The sequence below is a fragment of the Peromyscus californicus genome, unplaced genomic scaffold (genome assembly GCF_007827085.1).
Source record: "Peromyscus californicus insignis strain IS unplaced genomic scaffold, ASM782708v3 Scaffold_9__1_contigs__length_137607984, whole genome shotgun sequence".
Taxonomy (NCBI): Eukaryota; Metazoa; Chordata; class Mammalia; order Rodentia; family Cricetidae; genus Peromyscus; species Peromyscus californicus.
In genome coordinates, this window is record NW_026294617.1 from 70,308,951 (window position 1) to 70,330,220 (window position 21,270).

A 21,270-nucleotide genomic window follows, 5' to 3' on the forward strand; every position below is an offset into this window, starting at 1 on the left:
AGGATTCTATGTCTATTGGGAGAGTTGCATGCCCTCTTGTATCCAGTAAAGAGTTTGTATGTGTCTGCCTGTGTTCCATATATCCTTACTCAGTACAGCTCCCCAGACATGGAACAGTTTAGGTCCATTTGGGGAAGACTTTCCAAAGGGGAAGGAGAGAGAGGAGGGGGATGGGAATCAGGAGAGACGGGGAGGGGGGGCAGGAGAATACAGCAATAAGAGAAGTAGGCAGGAAGACGTCTGGGGAAGGGACCACACGTTTTGGTTTTCTACAGTGACAAGAGCCATTTGACAAACTGGACAGAGGGACTATGATCTGAGAGGTAAGGCCTAACATCAAAGATAGAGACATGGTGAGGGAGGTAAGCCTCAGTGGTTCAGATGGACACAGGTTGCTGGCTCTTTTTTTTTTTTTCTTCTTATGATTAAATGGAGGGCTTGAGCTTCAGACAAGGGCAGAGCTGTTTATCACTCGGACCCCTGGGAAGGACAGGCACGAAGGAGGCAGAAACAACATGCAGATCACTGGAATGGATAAAGACTTTATTTTTTTTTATCGTTTCCCAACCCCATAACCAAGGCCATTTGATAAGACATTCTCTTTTGCCTTGTTTGGCCAGGTGCAAGGTGGCTGGTCTCCTAATTACTTCCCAAAGCCTAAACCATGGCTGTGATCTTTCCCACGTGGGTGTCCCTCATGCATCTTCTCATGGGTGGCAAAGACCAGCTTTGCTACCAGCATCACAAACTCCTCAAAGTTCAGCTCCTTGTCCTGGTTTGTGTCCAGGTCCTCCATGATGTCCTTTATGAATTTTACATCCTTTTTCTCCTCCTGTGGGTGAAATAGAGGAGACTGTTAGAGCTGAGGGTAGCCAGGGAAGAGGACCCTGGAACACAATGAGTGACTAGATGGTAAACGCATAGGAAAATTTGGCCCCAGCGTTTAGGTTTAGAAATAAAAATAATGTACTGAGTGTTCATGATGGAGCAGATGCTAAACATGTATAAACACTTTCTAATTTGTTCCCCAGACAGCCCTCTGCCTTGGACACTAGGACTCCACTCTATAGAAGGTCAAGCAATTAGTAAGTCTAGAAACATCTCTCATTCATCTTTATAACTACTTTATAGATAGAAATGGGAAATGGCCGTCTAAAAGGTAGATCATTTTTACAGGTTATGGAGGCTGGGAGGAGAAGAGAGGGGGTGTAAATCTGAATCTGATTTGGAGGATTGTGTACCCCCTCCCACTCCTCTCAGCCTCTCAGTTGTCCCCACTCCAGTCCTTTCCTTGGAGCTAACTAGTTGGTAAAGTTTATTTAGGCTTGGTGGGGGAGACACCCAGGAAACCATGGGATCTTTAAGGGCCAAACCATGCTCTGCTGACCCCAAAGGGTGTGATAAAGTGTGGGGGAAGATTCAGATAAAGGGGAAGGATCAAGATTTGGCAGCTGATGCATGAGCTGGCTGCAAGTCTTCCACTCAGTTGCTGGGACACCTTGAGTAAGCAACGCCCCCTCCCACAACCTGAGTAGCTCGTGTTTGATGTCCTAGTTTCCATTGACCCATCACTCTGCTTCTGTCAGAGGATGTCAAGATAGGGCTTAGAATCCGTGGAGGGATCACAGGGGAGACACCTGCCAGCATAGCTTCATGTACACCCTCGGTCTACCTGGCACCACTGCCTGATATGCCCACTTATGAGGAGATGTGTGTCCCTAATACCTCCCACGATGACAATTCTCCAGTTTTCCTTGGTCCCAAGGGGGTATGGGACCAGCCCACATGGGATGACCGTAATTTGGACAAGCTTCTCACTTCCCCTGGGGAGAAGTTATTAAAAAAAAAAAAGGTTTTCTCTGACTTTGACGCACATACATATTCCCTCCCTCCTGGCGGCTCCCTCCTGTGCTGTCCATGGTGGCCATCTCTCCTTTCTTTCACTTTATGTTCTTTTCTTTAGTGTCCTCATAATGCATATAATGCTCTCTCACCTAAAGACTGGATCATGGCTCCATCATCGTGAATCTCTCTCTCCTAATAAAGCCCGTTCTAAATGGTGATTGGTCTCAGCTTCCTTCTCCAGGAACCGACTGAACCTGCCATAATTCTCATTGTTTTAACATCCCGTGAGTCTTTTACCAGGGACTCAGCTAAAGTCTTACCCCCTCCAAGGGGAGGTCCTTTTATTAATTTGTTTTAAACCATAGCCAGTTACCCCATCCTGCTGTACCCAGCACAGACTACCCACAGAACTCTTCAGCTCCTCCTGACTCCCAGGCTATTGGGTTTATCTGTGTCCTCAAGGTTATGTGTCACCACCCCTGGGATAACGGAGTCCAGAATCATCTCTACATCCCTCTACCCAGAATCGGGTACCACACATTGTAGGTGTTCAACTGAACAATCTCCTGACACATGTCTAACTTTGACTACCTCTAGTGACAGAACTCCACTGCCTCTGGTGGAGGGTGGGGTTGTCTCCCTGACTGTGTAGAGAGTGCACCCTCCTCCCTTACCAACCAAGCCTCACCTTCAGAAAGTTTGCCAGATCATTTTCCACCATCTTTTTGAATTCCTTCTGGCTCAGGGTGTCTGTGTTTCCTCCCAACCTAGAGTGCTGGTGGAAGACGTCGATGATGGTGTTGATGTTGCGCTCCATCACAGATGGTGTTTTGGTGGCCATCTTCCTGCTCCTCTCTGGAAGAAGGAAAACAAAGACTACAAATAAAAGGGTAGGATCAGCATCCAGCCTCCCTGGCCTGGTCTCTGGCCACTGTCAGACGGAAAGGGAGGGGAAACACAAAATAAAAAGAACAGTACGGAATGTAAAAAGGCAAAATATTTTATAGTCCAACACTCTTATATAAAGATATAAAATGGATAGGGTCAGCCAAGGAGGGCTTCTAGAGGAGGGCTTGGAAGAAAGTTGGCCAAGGGAAGGAATGAAAGATCTAGCAGGCAGGCTCTTCTCCGGAGAAGATGAAGTTCACTTACCAAAGCTAAAGAGCTACGGCGTGTTTGGCAAGAGCAGAGCAAGCCCAGTATTTATAGGCAGCCCCTTGCTAGACACATGGTCATCCCTGGGAAAGATTGCTTCACAGGTGAGCAGTGTGGTAACCCTGCCAGTGAGGGAGCTGGGTGGAGCAGGAAATGTTCACACAACTCTTTTTGCTTTTTTTTTTTTCTTTCAAAATTCCCAGCCCTGGAGCTTGTTTGGGAGGAAACTGGTTAGTTGGCCCACTTCCCTTCTGTCCAACCCCCCATGCCCATCTTAAGCAAGACAGCCTGCCTGCCACACCTCTGACACTCCTCACTACCCTGTCCCGACTTGTAATATACAAAGGGTGTTAGGGGATCCATAATGGTCATCTCGCTCTGTCTTTGTTTGCTATGTGGACACTCTGTCCCCTGAGTTTATGGGGGACTGAGCCTTCTCCTGTGTTTTCCTGCTCCCATTGGGAAGGGTGAGGGGTTGTCATGAAGTTCTTGAGTGGAATTAGTGTTGGGAGCATCCTCAGAGGTGGCAACTCTTTCCCACCGTATATGAATCTGTTGTCCAGAAGGGGACCTGAACAAGACCTTTTTTAGCTGGCCTGTGACCTTGCAGGGACTGAACTCAGATACCCCAGCTCGTGTTTAAAGGCATTTACTACTACGTTCCCTTCTTGCATCTGAGTGAGGATCTATCATCAGTACAAGTGTGACTCCAGGGCTCTCTGTGTCACTCTTCCAAATCCTGCTCCAGCTGTCACTCATGTCCCCTAGGAACTTACATCCTAGAAGACAGCTGTTTTAAAAATGATTATTAACCTATATTAATTACATAAAGCAATGGGTTTCATTTTAACATTTTTATAATGCATATAATGTACTTTGATAAAAAATTTCCCTCTATTCCCTTTTCTTATCCCCCTTTCTCTATTCCTTTCACTCCTTCTACTTTTCCGACAGTCCTCTTTCACATTCTTTTCTGGGGGCAGTGGTTCATCAACTCATCCTTTAGATCATGAGTCAGAAAGCAAAGTTTCTTTAGTAGCCTACCAGGGGCCGCAGACTGGGCAGCAGCATGGGTTCCACCCACAGTCCCTTTCCTGTCTTGTTTCTCTCACCCTTCATCTTCACATATGGGAGAGAACATGCAATGCTTTTCTTGTGGGTCTAGTTTGTGTAACCTCTAGTTCCAACTATTTTTCTTGTAAATGGTACACTTAATTCTTCTTTATGGTTGAATAAAGTTTGCTTGTGTGTGTATACCACATTCTCTTTATCCATTGATCTATTGAAGGGCACCTAGGCTTCTTGTATATCTTGACTATAGTGAATAATTCCACAATGAACATAGATGTACGGGTATGTCTATTGTTTGATGACTTTGATTCCTTTGGCTATATATCAGGAATAGCAAGGCTGGGCTATATGGTATCTTCACAAAGAACCTCCATGCTGATTTTCATGGTGACTGGATTAAGTTACATTCCCAGCAAGTTTCCCTTTGTTCGTATTCATTCCAACACTTCTTTTTTTTTTTTTTGCCTCTTTTGTTTCTTGTTGGCTTACTTTTTTGAGACAGGGTTTTACTCTGTAGCTTTGGCTGGCTTGGAGTTCCCTATGTAGACTAGGCTGGCCTTGAACTCACAAAGATCCACCTGCCTTTGCCTCCAGAGTGCTGGGATTAAAGGCGTGTGCCACCATGCTTGGCTGTTGCTCGTTTTCTTGATGGTATTTTCTGTGATTGAGGTGAGATGGAATTAGGAGTTTTGATTTGCAGTTCTGAAATGGGTAGTGATATGAATATCTGTCATACATTTATTGGCTGTTTGTACTTGCTCATCTGTAAAAATGTCTGTTCAGTGAATTTGCCCAGTTTCCGACTGGATTATCTGTCCTTTTGATAGTTAGTTGTTCCACTTTTTTGTATATCCCTTGTTAGATGAGTAGCTGGCAAATATTTCCTCTCACTATGAAGACTGCTACTTCACTGCTGTTTCCTTTGCTTTTCAGAAGCATATTAATTCGATGTAATCTCACTGATATTTCCTCAGCGGTTGGCAGATAGTTTTGCTGGGTGTATTATTCTAGGCTGGCTGTCATAATCTTTTAGGACTTGGAATGTCTTGGCTCCTCTGGTGTCCAAAATTCCCATTGGAAAATCAGCTGTCACTCTGATGGGTTTTGCTTTATGTGTGGACTTGTAGTTTTTTTTTTAAGTTTTTAATACACCTTCTTTTTTTTTTTTAAAGATTTATTTATTTATCATGTATGCAGTGAGTGTTCAGCCTGCAGGCCAGAAGAGGGCACCAGATCTCATTGTAGATGGCTGTGAGCCACCATGTGGTTGCTGGGAATTGAACTCAGGACCTCTGGAAGAACAGCCAGTGCTCTTAACCTCTGAGCCATCTCTCCAGCCCACACCTTTTTTTTTTTTAAATGAAAGTGACAAATATACTCCTTTTTATTGATATTAAGGTTTCTCCAATGTCTTTCAGTAACAGAGCACTTGTCTTGTTTAATTCCACTATTGGCCACGGTTTGGGCCCTGCAGACTCCCATCCCTTTCACCTCAAATGGAGCCCCTTTGTATGTGACCACACACTCATCATTGGTGTGTAGGTCAGGCTGGATCTGCTCCCAGATCTTCTTCTTAGGGTTCAGCTTCTTGGCAGGCTCTCCAGGGAAAGCATGAAAATAATTCCATCTCCAGGAACAGACCTATTGGGAGGGGCCAGAATCTCCACTTTCTCTGGTGGACCAGCACACACATCTCCATGGCTTGAGACAATACTGCCTGCATGTTTGCTGGCTTCCGATTACAAATTAAAAATCACCGTTTGATTTTGCATCTGTTCTTGAGGAACACGATTCACCAGTGCACTGGAAACTGTTCTCGGGGGTGGGGGGTCGCTTCTCCCACATCTGCCTCTACATACAACGACTCTGCATCGGGGTGTTTCTTGGCAGTCATGATAGAACCAATTCGAAGATCTAGTCGCTGTACATCTCTGAGCTTAGAGTCAGCACTTGCTGCTGCTAACAGCGGCCTCTTCTCCCCTTTCTCTCCTTTAATTTCAGTTTTCTCTTTCACCTTCTTTTCTTCTTCTCCTCCTCCTCCTTTAATCTGCTCTTCTGCACCAGAAGAGGCGGTTGTTAACAGTGTGGACTGTAGCACACTTCGAGAAACCGCAGACTTAGCTTGCAGCGGGGTACCAGGTGGGACCCGTATTTACATCGTTCCAGTTTGAATTTCTGCCCGATTAGCTCTTGCTTTAGTTCTGTTTGTTTTCAGTTTAGCATTTTCAACTCGAAGTTTCTTTTCTTCTCTCAAAGTTGCCTGCAAAACTGCTTTCTCCTTGAGGAGCAACCTGCTGCTCGAGGTATGCTGTGATCTGATCCGTCTCTGCCCCTTTCTGTTACAGCAGCGTTGGTTGCCATCTTGGCCCAGAATCGGCAGAAAATCATGAAGCAGCCAACTTCTGCTCTGGAGCAGCCTCAGCAGGGTACCACTACACTTTCTTTGTTATGTTTGAACTGTGATGTGCTGTGGGGGTTTCCTTTTCTGGTGTTGTCTAGTTGGTGTTCTGTGTGCCTTTTGTATCTGTATGGGTGTGTCTTTCCTTACTTTGGGGAAATTATCTTCTATGATCTTGCTGACAATTGCTTTATGCCATTGGCTTGGGATTCCTCTCCCTCATCTATGCCCATTTTGAAGGTTTGGTTTCTTTTCATGGTATTCTATATTTCCTGTTTTTTTTCCCCCCCATATTCTTTGCTTATTTGGTCTAGATCCCCTACTTTATCTTTGAGTCCTGATATTCTGTCTTCTGCTTGCTTCATTTGACTTGGGTGGCTTTCCTTTGAGTTTTCTGGTGGAGTTATTGGGTTTTTCAATTCCACTTTCATTTCAGCTTGCGTCCTCTTCTATTGAGTTCCATTCTCAATTCCTGTGTTGTCTCTTTTGTTTCCTTCTGCTTCTCGTTTTTCTTTCCCTGGGCACCACTCAGGTGTGTGTTCTCCCTCAGTTCTTTCTCCTTAATTCCACCAAGCTGCTTCTTCGTGCCTTCTTTAAATGCCTCGAATTCTTTGATGAAAATTATGATTGTTCTTTTAATTCTGTGTCCTGGCATTCATATAGGTAATTCTCATTTGGAAATATTTCAACAGGACTGGTAGGTTCTAGAGAGAAGATGTTAGCTTGATGCTTCACATCCTTGGTATTTTGCCATGAGATGTGGTGGTATTTTACTTGTACTGAAATGTGATTTTAATTGTATGTTAATAAATAAAGTTGCCCAGGGGTCAGAGCTATTAGAGCCATAGCAAGTGCATGGCGGCAGTGGCGCATGCCTTTAATCTCAATACCATAGAGGACCTGGAGCTCTGGTTGGGTGGACAGAATGGAAGTGGTACAGAAGGAAAAAGGGGGTGCTCCAGGGCCTTTGTGTGGCTTCTGGTTTACTTGTTCTCTTGTAGAGGAAGTTATCATCGCCTCAGAGATGAGAAGGCAGAACAGCTAGACTATATAAAGACATACACACAGGAAGTAGGTCCCTTTTGGAGAGCTCTCTTGACTGAAGAGGATCGCTGAAGCAGGAAGGGTGAGGCTCTTAGCTCTGACCTCTTGGCTTTCTTCTCTGAATCGGCTCTGTGTTTCTTATTTAATAAGACGGTTGGTTACATCTACAATGAGATCTGGGCGTGTGGACTTCTTTTGTTAGTTCTAAGTCTGATATGGACAGAGAAGGGACAGACGAGATGATGCTTGGGCAGGTTGGGCCAAGAGGTTGGAAATGGCTTGGGTGGAAGGTACTCAGATGGACAGAGGGCTGGTGTACAGGATGTGCCTCTTGTTCTAAGCCTGTAATGCTGGGTTAGCTCTGGCTGCTGAAAAGGTTTGATGTGGCATGTGAGGGGCTTGAGCATTGGGAAAATAGGCAAGGCAGGTCCTGGCAGAAGTCTAAGATCAGTGGAAGTTAAGGCAGACAGCGAAGACAGACAAGATGGGAGCACTGGGCATGGGACCTGGCTTATATCTGGCGGGTTGGGGAGAAGGCATGGATGGGGAGTGTCAGGGAGACTCACTGGTCAGATCCTACAGAAGGAAGTGGAAGCTCTGGTTGGGTGGAGTGGACAGAATGGAAGTGGTACAGAAGGAACAAGGGCGTGCTCCAGGGCCTTTGTGGCTTCTGGTTTACTTGTTCTCTTGTAGAGGAAGTTATCATCGCCTCAGCAAAGTTGCCCTTCAGCCCCAACCCCACCCAGGCTGTACCCTGCCTGCCTGCAGGCAGCCACAGATAGCTCCTCAGAGCCATCTTACTGCACCACTGACTCAGAATGAACATTGGGGACAAGTGTGCTAGGAAATCCAGATCCAGAGCTAGCTGGTGGGTAAGGAGCTACAAACCATTGTCCAGCAATCTCTGGGCTCTGTCCACATCAAGTCTTTGCTGACTAGCCACCAGCGTGGTAGGCCACCTCCAGCCCTGACTGCACGTTAGGCTGCTCCTGCATCCATGTGGAGGTCCCTTCAGCCACCTGGCTTCTGAACTCTCATCCTGAGGCACTACACACTTCTCTCATGTCTACCTGGGCACCTCTGCTGGGCATCTCTGATTGCTGGGAAACTTGACTTTCCAAGCTGACAAAGTGCTATTCCCTTTCTTGTCCTGACTGCTGTTTTCCAGCCCCCCCCCCCCCCCCCCCCCCCCCCCCCCCCGTGTTGAATAAGCTCTTGTCCTCATTTCACTTCCTACTAAAAATTCGTATCTGCCTGCTGGCTGACTCCACTTCACAGGAATCTCCTTGAAGTCTACAACCCTTTGTAGAAAATAATAGGCTCTCCCAAGTAACACACTGTTGGCATTGTAATTATTGGCCCTTTGGTCTGTCTCCCTTACTGTTCTATTAATCTGCTAACTCGTCACTAGATAAGGTTTGCATACGAGAGACTGATAAACGTTTGCTAAATACAGCGAAGGCTGTGTTGGTTTTGATGGAAGGTTATGTTTGGAAGGTTATTTTCTATAATGAAGAAGTTGTGCAACCCAGGAGACAGCAAGGGAGAAGACAAGGAAGTGGAGAGGAGCCATTGAGCAATTGGACTGCCTGGGAGGGGAGGGGGAAGTTCCCTGCTGTGTGGGTAGAAGGGCATCATCAGGACTATCAAAGTGCATATGCTGCCACCTCATGGCCCACCTGGGTTATGACCGCCTTGGTATTCTTTTGGACTTTATTTTTTTCAGCCTTAGTTCACTTCATTTTTCTTGTATAAATCCCCTTTTGTGGTAGCCACAGCTGGAGCCTGTGCGATCTGAATGGAGACTCTGTTGTGGGTTTTCATAAGATGCTCAATGAATTGCTGATAAGGAGACTTGGTGAACGCGGTCTCTTTCCAGAGTTGGAGGGTCGAGTAGCTGCTCTTGGAGATGGCATCGAAGGTGGCCTTGGCAAAGTTGCCTAAGACAGCAGTGCAGTCCCTGGCTGACGTGGAGCAGTCATCAATACTGGCCATTAGCAGTGGCTTCTTGAGCACAGGAGCAGAGATGATGCCAGTGCCTCTGGGGGCAGGGATGAGACATACTAGCACAAGTCACAGCCACCTGTCACCTTGCATGGAAAAGTGTAGGGCTTTCCAATCTTGTTCCTTCAGTAGTAGCTTCTCCACACAGGGATGATGGAAAGCTTGACCAAGATGATGGCCTCTTGGATGGCAGTGACTGCTTCCATGGAATACTTAACACCAAGACAAACGTGACCATTATATTCCCCAAAAGTGACAAAAGCCTTGAACCTGCTCCACTGGCTAGCCAGACTCTACTTCCACACTGGAGCTATCTTTAGAATCTCATCCTTTAGGAATATGCCCAGAAAAAAGTCAATAATGTCAGATTCCTTAATGGGCAGGAAGAACAGGTAGATCTCAGGCAGGGACTTGATCTTCGTGTTCTTGACCAGGTGGCTCAGCTTGGTGATGGGGATCCATTCCATGTCTTTGGCTTCACCTCCAAGAATGCCAAGTCCTGAAGCATGACCATGACCCCCAAGGGCCCCCAAGACCTCCTCCAAATCCTTCGTGGAAGCCATGGGGGAATCCTTTTGGCCATTTGGTGTTTTCCCGAAGAAGCGAGTTCTGTTTTTTTTTTTAATTAATTTTTTAAAATTCATTTTACATACCAACCACAGATCCCCCTCTCATCCCTCCTCCTGCTCCTCCCAGCCTTCCCTCCCCCACTCCCATCCTCTCTTCCAAAAGGGTAAGACCTCCCATGGGGAGTCAGCTAAGCCTAGTACATTCCCTTGAGGCAGGACCAAGCCCCTCCCCCTGCATCAAGGGTGAGCAAGGCATCCCACCATAGGGAATGGGATCCAAAAAGCCAAGCTCATGCACCAGGGATAGATCCTGATCTCACTGCCAGGGGCCCACCAAACAGTCCAAGCTACACAACTGTCTCCCTTTTGCAGAGGGCCTAATTCGGTCCCATGCAAGTTCCACAGCAGTCGGTCTAAAGTTCATGAGTTACTATGGACTTGGTTCAGTTGTCTTTGTAGATTTCCTCATCATAATCTTGACACCCCCCCCTCCTTGCTAGTTCATACAACCTCTCTTCCCTGTCATTGACTGGACTCCAAGAGCTTGGTCTGGTGCTTGTCTGTGGATCTCTGCATCTGCTTCTATCAGTTACTGAATGAAGGCTCTGTGATGACAGTTAGGATTTTCACCAATCTGATTAGAGGAGTAGACCAGTTCAGGCACCCTCTCCACTATTGCTAGTAGTCTAATCTGGGGTTATCCTTGTGGATTCCTGGGAATTTCCCTAGCACCAGGTTTCTCTCTTACTCCATAACGTCTCCCTCAATCAAGATATCTCTTTCATTACTCTCCCACTCCATCCCTACTCCAGCTCGACCATCCCATTCCCTCATGTTCTCATGCCCCATCCCTTCCCCTCTATTGCCCCCGCCCCCCCCGCCCCGTCTCCAGTTTACTCATGGAGATCTCATATGTTTCCCCCTCTCAAGGTGATCCATGCTTCCCTCTTAGGGTTCTCCTTGTTTTCTAGCTTCTCTGGAGCTGTGGGTTGTAGTCTGGTTATCCTTTGCTTTACATCTAGTATCCACTTATGAGTGGGTACATACCATGTTTGTCTTTCTGAGTCTGGGTTACCTCACTCAGGGTGATATTTTCTAGTTCCATCTATTTGCCTGAAAATTTCATAATGTCATTATTTTTTACAGCTGAGTAATACTTCATTGTGTATATGTACCACAATTTCTTTATCCATTCTTCGGTTGAGAAGCATCTATGTTGTTTCCAGGTCCTGGCTATTATGAATAATGCTGCTATGAACATAGCTGAGCATGTGTCCTTGTAGCGTGATTGAGCATGCCTTGGGTATATGCCCAAGAGTGGTATCATTAGGTTTTGAGGAAGACTGATTCCCAATTTTCTGAGAAGTCGACATACTGTTTTCCAAAGTGGCTGTACAAGTTTGCACTCCCACCACCAGTGGAGGAGTGTTCTCCTTGCTCCACATCCTCTCCAACAGAATCTGTCATCAATGTTTTTGATATTAGCCATTCTGACAGGTGTGAGACGGTATCTCAGAGTCATTTTGATTTGCATTTCCCTGATGACTAAGGATGTCGAGCAATTCCTTGGATGTCTTTTGGCCATTTGAGATTCTTCTGTTGAGAATTCTCTGTTTAGATCTGTAGCCCATTTAAAAACATTTTTTGTAGCCCCTTTTTAAATTGGATTGTTTGTTATTTTGATGTTTAGTTTCTTGAGTTCTTTATATATTTTGGAGATCAGCCCTCTGTCGTATCCAGGGTTAATGAAAGTCTTTTCCCATTGTGTAGGCTGTCATTTTGTCTTATTTACCATGTCCTTTGCCTTACAGAAGCTTCTCAGTTTCAGGAGGTCCCATTTATTAATTGTTGCTCTCAGTGTCTGTGCTACTGGTGTTATATTCAGGAAGTGATCTCCTGTGCCAATGCGTTCAAGAGTACTTCCTACTTGCTCTTCTATCAGAGTCAGTGTAGCTGGATTTTTATTGAGATCTTTGATCCACTTGGACTTGAGTTTTGTGCATGGTGATAGATATGGATCTACATGTAATTTTTTACATGTTGACATCCAGTTATTCCAGCACCATTTGTTGAAGATGCTTTCTTTTTTCCATTGTACAGTTTTGGCTTCTTTGTCAAAAATCAGGTATTCATAGGTGTGTGGATTAATGTCAGGGTCTTCAATTTGATTCCATTGGTCAACATGTTGGTTTTTATGCTAATACCAAGCTGTTTTTGTTACTATAACTCTATAGTAGAGCTTGAAGTCAGGGATCGTGATGCCTCCAGAAGTTGCTTAATGGTAAAGGGTTGTTTTAGCTATCCTGTGTTTTTTGTTTTTCCATATGAAGTTGAGAATTGTTCTTTTGAGGTCTATGAAGAATTGTGTTGGGACTTTGATGGGGATTGCATTAAATCTGTAGATTGCTTTTGGTAAGATTGACATTTTTATTATGTTGGTTCTATCTGTCCATGAGCATTGGAGATCTTTTCATTTTCCGACATCATCTTTGATTTCTTTCTTCAAGGACTTAAAGTTCTTGTCATACAGGTCTTTCACTTATTTGGTTAGAGTTATTATTATTTGTAAATATTATTTGTGACTATTGTAAAGGGTGATGTTTCTTTGATTTCTTTCTCAGTCTGTTTATCATTTGTATATAGGAGGACTACTAATTTATTTGAGTTAATTTTTATTCCACCACATTACTGAAGGTGTTTATCACTTGTAGGGGTTTCCTGGTAGAATTTTTTGGGGTCACTTATGTACACTATCATATCATCTGCAAATAGCATAATTTGACTTCTTCCTTTCCAATTTGTATCCCCTTGAACTCCTTTTGTTGTCTTATTGCTCTAGGTAGAACTTCGAGTGCTATATTGAATAGCTATGGGGAGAGTGGACAGCCTTGTCTTGTTCCTGATTTTAGTGGAATCACTTTGAGTTTCCCTCCACTTAATTTGATGTTGGCTGTTGACTTTCTTTAAATTACCTTTATTATGTTTAGGTATGTTCCTTTATTCCTGATGTCTCTAAGACCTTTATCATGAAGGGGTGTTTGATTTTTCAAAGGCTTTTTCAGCATCTAATGAGATGATCAAGTGTTTTTTTTCTTTCAGTTTGTTTATATGATGTATTATATAGACAGATTTTCATATGTTGAACCATTTGTGAATCCCTTGGATGAAGCGTACTTGATCATGTTGGGTGATTTTTTTAAATGTGTTCTTGGATTTAGTTTGCCAGTATTTTATTGAGCATTTTTGCATCAACATTCATGAGGGAGACTGGTCTGTAATTCTCTTTGAATAGTAATTTGTCTACTCAATAGCAATGCCACAAAATAGCAAACCACTCTATCCTCTAGTCAAAAGGACACTGGAAACCTGTCTATCAGTGAACTCAAGGGCACTTGTCACTCAACAAAAGCACTTCTGCTAAGAGCAGAGGAAACTTACCCTCATACTGGGAGGCCCAGGACAGTTAGGACAAGAAGCCTGGGCATCATCTTCATGTGGTCCCAGGATGCCCTCATTGAGAGGGGTCAGCAGCCCATCTAGGCACTGACAACATTACTCTGCTCACTCTGTAAAAGGGGAACCCAGGACAGCATGGTACCCTGTCTGCTCCCAAGGGCCAGCACCTGTCTCAGAAATCTCAGGGTCACTTATACGTTTCAGGAGCTCTATAAATATGAAGAAGGTGATGTCTGTGTCTAGTGAGCCTTTTATACAATAACAGTCTACAACCAGAAGATACTCCTGGTCCCTTGTAGGCACTCTGTCCTGGTGGTAGGCTTCCAAAGTTGACAAATGTAATAATACCTGAAATCCATTTGAAACTGTTGTGGGCAAACTCGGTTGACATTCTCATTTCTAGTAGTATAGTTTTGTGGTTCGCCTTCCCACAATCCCCGGAAGAAAACCTGCTGAGCCTCATTTTCATAGCTGAGAGTACTTAGACTCAGACAGACTGAGTGACAAGTAGAAGCATATTGGGCTTCATTCCCTTCACTGTATTTCTGTCAGATGTATATGACACATCTGCTCAGCTTCTTATTCTTCAAAGACCTCTGAAGAATGCTGAGTTTACCTGTTCTCTAATGAAGAATGTGGATAACAACCAGCTTTTCCACTCACTGGTCACATCCTGTTTCTAAGTCTTTGGTGAGGGCTCCTCAGACCTTTCATTAAGCCTCAAAGTGACCTGTGGGGAAATATATCCAAAAGTTTGAGTCCCATTGATTAAATCTCTCCATTGCATAAGGACAGAGACTATCCCTCCTACATACTATCCTTGTCAAACTCCAGATGCAACCCTAGGGAACTCATTGTTTCCCCCATTTAGATTGGGTCTTCTCATCGGAATTCACTTCAGCAAGTTATTCTCAACAGGAATAACAGAAGGCTGAGATAATCAAAATAATCCCCTTCAGTTGTTACTGGAAGTGTGACTACTACGTGATTTGAGATGTTGCCAAATTTAAAATCAAAACTACCCCTCACAATTCACCGTATAAGAGAGAACATGAAGTATTTGACTTTCCAAGTCTGAGTTACCTCACAATACAATATTTTTCAATTCAATGTATTTTTTCTTGGAAATTTTATAATTTTCTTTCTTTATGACAGGAAATGTCCTTGTGACATAAGATGGCATTTTGTATATGTAACCTATTTTCATATTTCATTCATCGGTTGATGACTTTAGGCTGATGTCATTCTCTTTCTATTAGGAACACAGTAGCAATAAGCACAGATGTGCAGGTATCCCTCTAATAGCATGGCAATCTTTTGGGCATATGCCCAGGGGTGATGTATCTGGGTCCTATGGTAGTTCTACACTTGCTTCCACATCTTTGCTATTCCAGTGTACACCCTTACCCCCAGTGACTAAGGAGTCTTCTCTCCTCACCCTCCCAGCTTTTATTGTCTTTTGTCTTCTTAAAGATAGCCATTATGAAAGGACTGGGGATGAGATGCCAAAGTAATTTCAATCTGCATTTTCCTGATGGCCAAGGAAGTTAAGAACTTTTAACAATATCTCTTTTCTTTCTCCTTTGAGAACATTCTATTCTGTTCCTTAGTCTATGTCCTCATTGGATTGTTTCTTTTGTTATTGGTGATGTTTTGATCTTTTATATTGTAGATATTGCTAACCTGTCCAGCAAAGATTTTCTCCTATTGTGCATGCAGTCTCTTCATCTAGTTAACTTCTTACTTGATGTACAGATTTTTTGTTAATTTCATGAGGTCTCCCTTGCCAGTTCCTGACCTTATTTATTGAGCAATTGATGTTCTAGTTACAGTCTCCTTACCCATCCTTACATCTGAAAGATTTCCCAATCTTTTCCTTCTAGTAGTTATGGAGGCTGAGGTTTTAGTTAAGGTCTCTAATCCATTGTATTGATTTTGAACAGGATGAGAGATAAGCATCCAATTCCATCCCTCTACATGTAGATATCCAGTTTTCCCAGCACAATTTGTCAATGAGGCTGCTTTTCTTCTGTCAGTATTTTTGGAAACTTGTCAAAAATAAGATATGTGAGGCTGGGAGATGGCTCAATGATTAAGAGCCCTGGCTGTTCTTCCAGAAGACGTGGATTCAATACTTATCACCCACATAGTAGCCAACAGTCATCTGTCACTCTAATTCCAGGGGATCCAATGCCTTTTTTTGTTCTCTTTGAGCACTGAATACACATACTGCACAGACATATTTCCAGACAAAACAAGTAGACATATAGAATAAAAATAAACAAAATCTCAAAAACATATTAATTCAGATGATGTAGCTGCGTGGGTTCATGCCTGGATTGTCTATTCTGTCTCATTGATCTGCATCTGTTTTTTTCAGCTTGATGCTGCTTTTGTTACATGGCTCTGCACATAACTTAAAATGAGGTATTTACAGTTTCTAAGACATGTGATCAACCTAGGTGTCCATTCACAGATGAATGAATGGATAAGGACTCCTCTGTTCCATGTTCAATATACCTAGTAGAGTTAAATTCAGTCACAGAAACAATCAAAACATGTCCTTTTCAGGAAAAGAGATGGAATGTGTTTGGAACATGTAAAGATTGTCATGTTAAGAAAAATAGACCAGTCTCACAAAGATGAGTTTTGTATGTTGTCTGCAGGGGAAACTGTTTTGGGAGTAGAAGTCACACTATTGTGCATGTGGAATAATGGAGAGTGGAGATAAGGAAGGCTGATATGGTGGGTAAATAGGACACCAGTGCATTGAATGTCCATGAAATGTCACAATAAAACCCCTTACTTTGTAGAGCTAATATAATATACTCTAACAATAGTAATTTAAAAACAAAATAGAAATCTCCTGGGAGAGCTGGGCACAAATGAGGACTAGGATTAGGAGGTGATCCTAGGAATTCTGGAACCACATTTGTACAAGGATCATTACCCACTCTACAACAGAGAGGGGATGCACAGAATTTCACTTAACCAACAACCTGGATATCTGAGACCTGTTCCTGTTGGGTAACCTACTGGCTATGTGTTCTTGCCCAGTACCTTCTAGATATTAAATTCTTCTAAAATACAAGATATTTATCAACTCTCACAATCTTTAACCTTGATCTCTATTCCATCAATACAATTCATCCTTTTAAGAGCATTTAACAGATCGAGGAAGCAAGGGGTAGGACTCATTCTATAAACAGGAGGGACAGAATGGATTGTGGGGGAGGCAGATTGGGTCAGCTCCCATTGATGGCCAGCCTGCCTCTGATGGTTCGAGAGGGAATGGGAAGAGTGTCAGGCAGGCTGTCTTGCTCAAGAAAATGAAGAGGAGGGGTGGAAATGACCTCACAGCATCCTCTCAATCCAGCTCCAGGATTGGGAGGGGGAGAGAACAAAGAGTAGGCAAGGGAGTGATAAAGGGGAGGGGTAGGAGAGGAAGGTCCTGGCCAACTCCATCCTTGGCAGATCAGCACATTCTTCACTTAGGATTGAGTCTTTCCCAAGGAGAGTCCTATGTCCAGCTAGGGGCTGCCTATAAAAGCTGGCCTGCACCTGTGATGTCAAGCACTTTGTGCAGCTCCTCAGCTTTGGTAAGTGGGCTACAGATCCTCCTGGAGGGGGATTACCTCCTCCTCCTTCTTCTCTTGCTTTATCCAACATCCGTCAAAACCCTCCTCCTGGGAGCCCTCATTTTACCTGGTTTGTTTCTTTCTTCACAATTTCTAAGAGCCTTATGCTACAAAATGCTTTACTCTAGAATTTCTCCAGTGGGTTAAAATCTCATTTTCACATCAGACCAACAAGAGTTCTATTGAACAAAGGGAACAATTTCTTTCTCTTTTATTTGATATTCTCCCCACCTCTATTCTGCTAGATCCAGGAGACAGGTCAAGGAATGATGAAAGTTCATTCTGCTCCTTGTAACCTTTACCTTTCTGTTCTTCAGGTTAAAATGGATCAAGATTTTTCCTCAGTGGAAAACCTCATAAAAAACATCATCCATGTCTTCAACCTGTACTCTGATAGGTACCCTATAGAAATGACCCAAGAGCAACTGAAAGAGTTCATTGTAAAGGAACTACCAAATTTCGTCAAGGTAGGGCTTCTTCCAGAGTGCGGGGGGCACACTCTGCAACAGTCAGAGAGAAAGTTCAAGCTCTTTACATCCAGAGTCAACCAGGGTTCAGTCACTAGAGGTGCTCATGGTTAGATACTGACCCTCAGGCAACTGTAGCTGGAGCGTACTGTGTGACACCAAGTTCTCGACAGAGGGACATAGTCCACCAAAGACAGAGAAGCACAAAATTCCGAATACATTAATTCCAATGCCCAAGTAGCCGGGAGGCTAGAGTGGGTGGTTTTCATTGGAAGGAGCATAGGTTAATGGTTATGGTAAAAGAGATGGACATTTCACTCTGAAGCAGGAACATTTGAGCTGACTCCAGGTCCCTTTTAAAGGACATATTCCAAGATGGCTCTTGACTGGTCAGTTGAGGGACACTAAGCCTCAGCTGGGTACTTGGAGCAGACCTAGGGGGCTGCTATTGCCCTGAGGTTCTAGGGTAGTAAATGCAGGAATAAAAGAACACATGGAAAGTACATTCGAACATCGTTATTATTCTCTTTTAAACCTGTGGAAACAGGCATGTGTGAAGAGAGATATGACACATAGATCCTAGTCTCCATTTTTCATTTCTAAGATTAAGATCTGAGAGCAAGGCCCCAGCCTCCCTTGGACACGCTTAAGGTGGAACTTTTTTATTTTGGACAGTATTAGTGACATCTACAGCTCCTACTTCCTTTTTTTGAAGATATATTATTTCATTTTATGTATATGATGATTTGGTGTGTAAGTTATGCATGTGCCGTGTGTGTGTGTGTGTGTGTGTGTGTGTGTGTGTGTGTGTGTGTGTGTGTGCGTGTGTGTGTGATTGCTGTCTGTAGAGGCAAGTTTAGGGACTTGGTTCTCTTCAACTGGAACACAGATGCTTGTGAGCCACCATGAAAACGGAACCCATGTCCTCTGCAAGAGCAGTGAGTGTTCTTAACTGCTGCATGATCTTTCCAGACCCAGTTGATAGCTTGTCGTAAGTGAAGACTCAGCAAGTCCAATTGCTGTGTCAGGCAGAGGTAAAGGGTGCACAGGAAGCTTCTGCAGAGAGTTGTCCTTTGCAAGATCCCTCCACGACCTCTCCTCCCTATGCAGACACCTGGATCATGGGCCACTAGGTTCTGGGAGAGACTTAGCCATGGTGTTCCAGCCAGTGAGTGGGAGAGCTGCAGCTGGTAGTGTTCTTAGACATACTAAGATCCTTCACTTCACATGAGCTCCCTCACATGAGACCCTACACACAGCTTACCACCACATTTAGAACCTCGAATACTCCACCCCTTCAAGGCCCATGCAGGCTTGTTTCCCTCAGTGCTTCCCACTGAGTAGCCTGAGTGCAATCCACTAACTAGTTGACTCCAAGGGAAATGAAGAGGGAGGAGCTACTAGAAGAGTGGAGTGGGGAGCAGCAATGCCTCCAAGTCAGAATGAGTTTATCCCTCCTCTGCTCTCCTCCCAGCCTCCACAAGTGTAAATCCACCCAGTTTCTACAAGGACAGTCTTCCCCAGTCCACCTCCAAGAAGATGCCCTTCTGCATGTTGAAGTTATTGTAATGAGGATTGTGGGATTTTCTATACTTATTGTCTGTCCTCATTCTGTTAAAGAGAGTTGTAGCTCTGAACTTGGAGTGCCTCCAGGAGCCAATTGGAAAGCTTTAGCCTGTGTTTAGTATTTGTTTCATAGTGAGGAGCTCCTGGGCCAGCTTTCCTGTGCTTTTGCCCTCACTCAATGTGCTCCTTGGTCCTCTTCCCTGGACATGGTCAGTGCTAACATCCATCTGCCTTCTACCCACAGAAGTCAGAGTTTTCGCAAGACCTGTTAAAGCAATTGGACAATAAGGAGAAGGAGGAGAAGTACAACCTTGAGGAGCTTTTCGCCCTGTTGGCAAGAATGGCACAGACGTCCTAAGAGAAGATGCACAGCAATGCCTCCCTGCACCTGCCCGCCCAGTGCTACAGGGAATGTAATGTCACAGGCCTTGGTTGTGACCTGAGGGTCAGGGGAAATAAAGTCTGTCTACAACAGTGTTCTTGGTGCCACTGCTGTCTCTTTCTGACCTTGTGTTTCCCAGACATCTGAGCATCAGATGGAGTGCTCTGCACTCTCCCATAGCACTCCTTTGGTCATAAGTACCTGAATCATTTGGGTCTGTTCTTAGCCACCTTTGCTCATCTCCCTAACCATGTCACATCTCTGACATTAGTCCTGAGTACCCTGTGCAAGTCTCCCTCCCAGCCTGTCAGTGTGTCCTTGTCACAGCAGAAATCCATCGTAGCTAGTCTCCTCTCATCAACATAGCATCCATTTTCACTCGGCATGACCCTCTCTACCCACCACCATTCATGCATTCATCTCTCTCCTAGTTGACCTATTTACCCCTAACAGTCTTTCTGAAAAGAACTCATGTCTGAAGAGGAATGTTGGGGCTCTGCTAGTAGGAACCAAGACAAATGGGATATTAGCCCCACAAACCCATTTCTGTGTCCATGTTTCCTAGCTTTGGGTCACTTGTAACCTTCTTTTGTTATTAGACTGTGACATCCTTATCTGTGAAGTAAAAGTCATGATTCCTCCCCAGCACTCTGCATAGCAGGTAGAAGAGGGGATGTGTCTATTTGGGCATCATCCATGAAGACCTTTGTGCGCTGCTGTGCTGGGAGACTCACAGGGATTACTACAGTTGGTTCATATCCTTCTGTGCTTCCTTTCAGGAACACCCCAAGAAAAGATCGCTTGAGGAAGTGGCTCAGAGTTGTCCCTCCCCAGGACCACTGAAGTATTGTGGACTTGGGCGGAGTCCTTCTTAAAACTTTTTATTCCTCAAAAAAGCAATGTCAGTGAAATCCAAACAACTGAGAAAGAAAGTACTCAGGAAGTACTCTAAGAGGGGCAATTTGAGTATGAGGATAAGGTACCTGACCATCCTCCTAATTAAAAGCCACGTTATATGAGGTATTTTGTGGACAGAATGAAATTCTAAGATCTTTTGGTTCTGGTTACAGGTAATCAATTTTAGTTGGAATTTTCTTTGGGCCACAAATTAGCTTCCAAATAACAACACAGATACTTATGATTAATTGTGAATGTTCAGCCTTAGTATCGGCTTGTCCCACTGGCTCTTTTAACTTAATTTAACCTGTTTCTATTCATCTATATTTTGCTTCAGATCTTTTCACCTTTTTTTTCTTCTGTGTGTCCTACTTCTCCTGCTTCCTCCACGTCTGGATGGCTGGCCCCTGGCATCGCCCTTGGGTCTTCCTGGCATCTCCCTGGCATTTTTCTTTGTTCTCCTAGCCTAAATTCCTACTACTATTTACTCTCCCTGCCTCAAACTGCCCCCATACCTCCTCCCTTACTATTGGCTGTTCAGCTATATACCAATCGAATCAGGGGTGTTAGGCAGGCAAGGTAAAGCAGCAACACATCTTTACATAATTAAATGAATGCAATACATCTTTATATAGTTAACAAATATTGTGCAACATAAACAAATGCAGCACATCTTTACATAGTTAAACAAATAAAACCCATCTTTGCAAGCCGGGCGGTGGTGGCGCACGCCTTTAATCCCAGCACTCAGGAGGCAGAGCCAGGCGGATCTCTGTGA

General features: G+C 44.1%; 2 protein-coding genes and 1 pseudogene across 2 annotated transcripts; 1 reads left to right on the forward strand and 2 right to left on the reverse strand.

Moving 5' to 3' along the window:
* Positions 1-522: 522 nt before the first annotated feature.
* LOC128106311 (protein S100-A9-like) lies at positions 523-2,709 on the reverse strand. Its single transcript, XM_052731724.1, has 2 exons — positions 2,534-2,709; positions 523-832 (listed from the first exon to the last, which is right to left on the reverse strand). The coding sequence occupies exons 1-2, from the start codon at positions 2,684-2,686 to the stop codon at positions 644-646; spliced, it is 342 nt and encodes a 113-aa protein (XP_052587684.1). The 5' UTR covers positions 2,687-2,709; the 3' UTR covers positions 523-643.
* Positions 2,710-3,939: 1,230 nt separating this feature from the next.
* On the reverse strand, positions 3,940-6,459 carry LOC128106603 (aminoacyl tRNA synthase complex-interacting multifunctional protein 1-like; annotated as a pseudogene).
* A 1,089-nt stretch (positions 6,460-7,548) lies between these two features.
* On the forward strand, positions 7,549-19,690 carry LOC128106024 (protein S100-A9-like). Its single transcript, XM_052731327.1, has 3 exons — positions 7,549-7,595; positions 17,498-17,647; positions 19,458-19,690. Exons 2-3 carry the CDS (start codon positions 17,504-17,506, stop codon positions 19,569-19,571), a joined length of 258 nt encoding a protein of 85 aa, XP_052587287.1. The 5' UTR covers positions 7,549-7,595; positions 17,498-17,503; the 3' UTR covers positions 19,572-19,690.
* Positions 19,691-21,270: the final 1,580 nt, after the last annotated feature.

Excerpts from the sequence above, each read along its gene's own strand:
- LOC128106311 (XM_052731724.1), bottom strand. The coding sequence starts at position 2,686 with ATGGCCACCAAAACACCATCTGTGATGGAGCGCAACATCAACACCATC. Across the intron at positions 833-2,533 it reads ATCTGGCAAACTTTCTGAAG|GAGGAGAAAAAGGATGTAAA; the intron begins GTGAGGCTTGGT and ends TTTCACCCACAG.
- LOC128106024 (XM_052731327.1), top strand. The coding sequence starts at position 17,504 with ATGGATCAAGATTTTTCCTCAGTGGAAAACCTCATAAAAAACATCATC. Across the intron at positions 17,648-19,457 it reads AACTACCAAATTTCGTCAAG|AAGTCAGAGTTTTCGCAAGA; the intron begins GTAGGGCTTCTT and ends TTCTACCCACAG.